A 5,952-nucleotide genomic window follows, 5' to 3' on the forward strand; every position below is an offset into this window, starting at 1 on the left:
CTTGATGTTATGTTTAGTTTTTACCCCCATTCTTCCCACTGTAGTGTTTACTTGTGTCTTTTCTTTCCTTGGTCAATATCCCAGAGGTTTATTCACTTGATTTTTTTAAAAAAGAACCAGTCTTTGGCTTTTAAAATTCTCTTGATTATATTTTTGTTTTTTATTGAGTTCTATTCCCAATTTATTTATTAAAATATTTCCTTTCCTCTGTGTTCTGTGGGATCACTAAATTGTTCATTTGTTCCAGAATCCTCCCCTTCTATTGGCCATACTACCACTGCTATTTATGAATATGTGCTGATGTTTGAGAGTTTTGTTTTGAGGGGTGGATGGAATTCTTGCATGAAGAAGAGAAGGAAGGTGAGGAACTACAGAAATAAAAGATAGGATGGTCTTTCCAAGGGCAAGGTCTGACTTCCTACAGAGAAAAGGAATGCAGGGAAAAGGCAAGAGAGTGTTGCTTTGAGGCCCCAAAGATAAAATCAACCCAGAGCACAAGAGGAATCTTGTTGGCATTTCTGCATGAACCATATGGGCTGTGTCCAGAGTGACTATATGTCAACATTGAAGTGGTGCATGTTGTACCTATTAGAACATCAAGAAAGGGGAAGCCTCACCCAGGGCATCTGTGGTAGGGATAGTGCAAAGTGTCTTCTCCAAAGAGCTTGAACGTAGCAGGCTCCTTAGGGAAGCCAGACCTCTGGATCATAAGTGAATGGGTGCTAGAAAACATGAGAGCCCTCCCTAAGCTATGACTGGTTATATATAGATAAGCCTAGGACCGTGGGCCTATAATCAAGCAGGTTTAAATATGTGACCCTGTAAAATCCTGGTAGTAGTGTTAGCATGACATTATTTATTGCCAAGGCTGGTGAGGTCTGGGAGGTACTGGGATACACATTGTGTCTTTTCTTCACCACAGGTAGATATGCTCATCCTGAGCTGGAGCTGTACCCTAATGACTGTTGCATAGCCCAAAGCATAATGCCTTACATGTGGTGAAGGATATTTCCGGTCTCCACTTCAATCCCCTTTCCAAAATTACCTTCATTTAAGCCTCTGAAAGGGTCTCCCTAGGAGTTTTCCCAGAACCCCATGCATATCCTTGTTCCTCAGGCTGTAGATGAAAGGGTTGATCATAGGTGTCACCACAGCATACATCACTGTGGCTACTGAGTCCTTCATGGAGTAGGTGTGGAGGGGCTGCAGGTACACCATAGCAAGCGTCCCATAAAAGAGGGAGACCACACCCAAATGGGAGGCACAGGTAGAGAAGGTTTTGTATTTCTTAGAGGCTGAGGGCATTTGAAGGATGGTTCTGACAATACGGACATAGGATGTGGTCATGAACCCTAAGGGGGTGAGGAAGATGAAGCAGCCAGTGGCAACCAACACTGTGTGAATGATGTGGGTGTTGGAACATGCCAGCTGCAGCAGGACGTACATCTCACAGAAGAGGTAGTGTATCTCTCGAGGCCCACAGAAGGTCACCCTGGTCATGAGGAGGGTGAGGAGGAGGCCATAGAGAACAGACAGCCCCCAACCCAAGGAGAGGAGCAAGACACAGAGCCCAGGGCTCATGGCTGTGACATAGTGGAGGGGGCAGCAGATGGCCACATAGCGATCATACGCCATCACGGCCAGGATGAGGTTGTCCAGGGTCACCAAGGAGACCAGGAAGTAGAGCTTCGTCAGACACCCTGCATAGGAGATGGCTTTGTTCTGGGACTGGAGGTTCACCAGCATGTTGGGGATTGTGTTGGTGACAAAGAAGAGGTCAGTGAAGGAGAGGCTGGCCAGGAAGAAGTACATGGGGGTGTGCAGGCGGGAATCAGAGTTGATGGCCAGGATGATGAGCACATTTCCCACCACCGTGACCAGGTACATGGACAGGAACATCCAAAACAGGATCTGCTGCTGCTCAGGACTCTCTGAGATCCCCAGGAGAAGGAACTGTGAGTTCTCACTCTGGTTGTCTCCATCCATTCCCCCTACTTTCTATAACATTAACACCAACAAATGTTTATTAAGTGCCCTCATTTGAATAAGGACACGAAGATAAGCAAAATCAACTCTTTTCCTTAGCATTAAAATATCTTGGACAAAATTTAAAAAAAAAATAAAAGCAACAGGTCATTATAGGCACAAAAACAGAATATGGAAGGTATGCAACTTAATTATTCCAGCAATTTCTAACCTGACATGCTGAATATTATAAAAACAGTGTCTAAGCCTTATTTTTAATCCTGCCACCTTCCAATAGTCTTGAAGTGTTTAAAGTTTAGTGTGTTATGTTATGATTTTATATAGGGTTTTAAGTGGTATTTAATACAGGTATATGCATTACAAGAAAAGATTATTGTCCAATTGGAGGAAGTGGAGAAATAAAATATTGGAAAGGAGGAAGAAGAATTATTATTACTTGTTGATATATGATCTCTCTGGGAAATCTAAGAAAATGAGTGGAAACATCATTAGAAAAAAAAAGATACCTGTGATTAGTCAGTGAAGTGACCCATGACAAAATGAACCGGCCCTCAGCTTTCATGGTCCCCGTAAGCCATGTAGTGCAGCACTAAAGACCGTCCTGTGGAAACTCTTAAATTCAAGTCGAAGGACTGCCTCTTCCTGGCTGTAATGCCTTAGGCAGGTCACTTGTGTTCTTTAAGACTCAGGTTTTTTTAAATGTAAAAAATGGGTTGGAGTGAGGAGAAAATTAAGGAATAAAGCACTTAACACAAAGAGCTGACATGTGGAGAGCACTCAATAAATAGTACCTGTTATATATATGAATGATAATCAAGAATACTAAGATTAAAATATAATATGAAACACATTATCAGCAAACAATCTATGCATTAAGATATTAAGAATCAGCTATGGTCTTCAAATTCTGTATTGAGGCATAAAGTAAAAATTTGTTAAATGGACAGATATAACCAAGATTCTAGATAAAAAGATGAGATGTTGCAAAGGTGCTTATTCTAAGTTATTCTAAAATTTAACCTATTTGAAAGTCAAAATTGTAACAGGGTTTTAAAGAAACAAAAGCTAGTTTAAATTTCCTGTAAAAATAGGAATGAAAATAAGCTAGGAAAATGTTGAAGACAAGGAGACACTTGCTCTGTCAAATATTAAGAACTCTACAATAGTGGGGGTACTGGTGCTGGAATGAACAGATCAGTAGAACTGCCTAGAAACATAAGAAACAGCCAAGTTCATGTGGAATGTGGCGAATTGTTATGATGACACTTTAATTCAGCAGGGAAAGGTTGCATTATGTAATAAATGGCATTAGAACAACTGTCTACTTATTTTTTTGGGAAAAGTTACATCAATGTTTTCTATTTTATCCAACATACTAAAACATACCAAACATACTAGTATATTTTATCAAAATAGACTAAAGATAAAACAATTATTTTTTTCCTTTTGAAAACGTAATGTATATGGAATAAAACATTAAAAAATCTGAAAAGTTATAAAGGAGATAATATAAATTGTATCAAATTCCAGCATGTAGAGATAGACAACCATGGCTAATGTCTTTTTAGTCAAGACATGAAGGACCACAAAAAGCCACACTTGTAACACAATGGGCAAAGAGCTTTGCAGAAAAGCAGGTGCATGTACAGATGCCCTGAGGGGGGAAAGTTCTTTCTTGTGTTTAAGGAAGTAAATATAGGCCAGCATGTCTTGTGGTGAAGAGGATATTGGTGAGACAGGACGTTGTGCCACAGCCAGTAATGAACTGTAAAGCAGAAGTGGGTGTGTACATTTAGCAACTATTTTTTTCTTTGTGTTTTATCAACTGTATTTTAAAAATCAGGTATGGCTGTTGCATTTTTAATCAAATGCTTTTTCAGTGTCACTCAAGATATATTTTGTGAATAGCCTTCTCAATATTGAAGCATACTTGCATGCCCAGTATGAACTACTGAATCAATTTGCTAATATTTTATTTAGACTTTTGTAGTCACAGTTATTAATGAGGTTTGTCTATGGTCTTTTTTGGTATGTGCCACCCTTTTTACCATTTTAGTACGATTTGGCTTGCATCAGCGTCCATACTAAACTTGTATTCACTTATTTTCAAGTCTAACATTTGAAATTTGTTGTAGTTTCTTTAATAGCTTATAAGAGAAATTTTAAAAATATTTTGTAGAATTCTTTTTGTATACATTTATTTATTTAGAGATTGAGTCTTACTCTATTGCCCAGCCTGGAGTACAGCAGTGTCATCACAGCTCACTGTAGCCTTGAACTCCTGGGCTCAAGCCATCCTCCCACCTCAGCCTCCCGAGTAGCTGGGACCACAGGCGTGTGTCACCATGGCTGGCTAATTTAAATTTTTGGTAGAAACAGGGTCTTGCTATGTTGCCCAGGCTGGTCTCCAACTCCTGGCCCCCAGTGATCCTTCTGTCTTGTCTTCCCAAAGTAGTTTGATTACAGTCATGAGCCACTGCACCTGTCCTTGGAATTCTTTTTCTAAGTAAAAATAGCTTCAGCAGGGTGCAGTGGCCCACGCCTGTAATCCCAGCACTTTGGGAGGCAGAGGTGTGCATATTGTTTGGACCCAGGAGTTCCAGACCCGGCCTAGGCAACATGGCGAAACCCCATCTCTACTAAAAATACAAAATTAACTGGGTGTGGTGGCAGATGCCTGTAGTCCCAGCTACTTGGGAGGCTGAGGTGGGAGGATCACCTAAGCCTGGGAGGTTGAGGCTGCGGTGAGCCATGATTGTGCTGCTGCCCTCCAGCCTGTGCAACAGAGCAAGACCCTGTCTCAAAAAAATGGCTTTAAAAAACTATATTGTAATCTATTGATTATAAACAAAAAATTTCCAATGTGAAAAATTAAAGCAATACCAAAAAATTTATACGGAAAGTAAAAGTCATCCCAAATTCTGTCAGAGCAGCCACTGTTTACACTTTGGTGAAGATACTTTCCGTTTGATTCATTCAGTCGCCTTTATTCACTCAGCAATGTGATGGGGGAACTTCCTCCAAGTCAATATTGTCATTTATTAGCTATTGTTGTTGTTGTTGTTGTTCAGGGACCTTATTTTTCAGCCTGCATGATAGTTGTTTTTTTTCTGAGACGGAGTCTCTTGCTGTCGCCCAGGCCAGACTGCAATGGCACAATCTCGGCTCATTGCAAACTCTGCCTCCTAGCTTTAAGTGATTGTCCAGCCTCAGCCTCCCGAGTAGCTGGGACTGTAGGCGCCCGCCACCATGCCCAGCTAATTTTTGTACTTTTAGTGGAGAAGGGGTTTCACCATGTTGGCCAGGCTGGTCTTGAACTCCTGACCTCAAATGATCTGCCTGCCTTGGCCTCCCAAAATGCTGGGATTACAGGCGTGAGCTGCATGATAGTTTTTAAATCTTAATATTTAAAAAAAACACAACCCAGCTACAGGCATACCTTGGAGATATTGTGAGTTTGATTCCAGATCACCTCAATAGAGCAAATATTGCAATAAAGTGCATCACACAGTGTTGTGGTTTCCCAGTGTATATGTTACGTTGACACTATACTGTAGTCTATTAAGTGTGCAGGAGCATTATGTCTAAAAATGTACATTCCTTAATTAAAAATACCTTATTGCTAAGAAATGATAGCAATCACCTGACCCTTCAGCAAGTTATGATCCTTTTGCTGGTGGAAGGTCTCACCTTGATGCTGACGGCTGCTGACTTACCAGTGTGGTGGTTGCTGAAGTTTGGGGTGGCTTTGGCAATTTCTTCAAACAAGAACGATAAAGTTGGCCACATCAGTTGACTCTTCCCTTTAGGAAACATTTCTCTGTAGCATGTGATGCTGCCTGACAACATTTTACCTACAGTAGAACTTCTTTCAAAATTGGAGGCCATCCTCTCAGACTCTGCCACTGCCTTGTCAAGTAAGTTCATGTCTGTGCTGTATTCTTTGTCGTCATTTTAACCATGCTC

At 40.8% G+C, this 5,952-nt stretch overlaps 1 protein-coding gene across 1 annotated transcript; it reads right to left on the bottom strand.

The window, feature by feature from the left end:
• Positions 1–1,047: 1,047 nt before the first annotated feature.
• Positions 1,048–2,040, bottom strand: LOC115931273 (olfactory receptor 1D5-like). The gene is given in 1 exon segment (XM_031003491.3): positions 1,048–2,040. A coding segment is annotated over 1 exon segment (993 nt).
• Between the last annotated feature and the right edge of the window lie 3,912 nt (positions 2,041–5,952).

The sequence above is a fragment of the Gorilla gorilla genome, chromosome 19 (genome assembly GCF_029281585.2).
Source record: "Gorilla gorilla gorilla isolate KB3781 chromosome 19, NHGRI_mGorGor1-v2.1_pri, whole genome shotgun sequence".
NCBI lineage: Eukaryota > Metazoa > Chordata > Mammalia > Primates > Hominidae > Gorilla > Gorilla gorilla.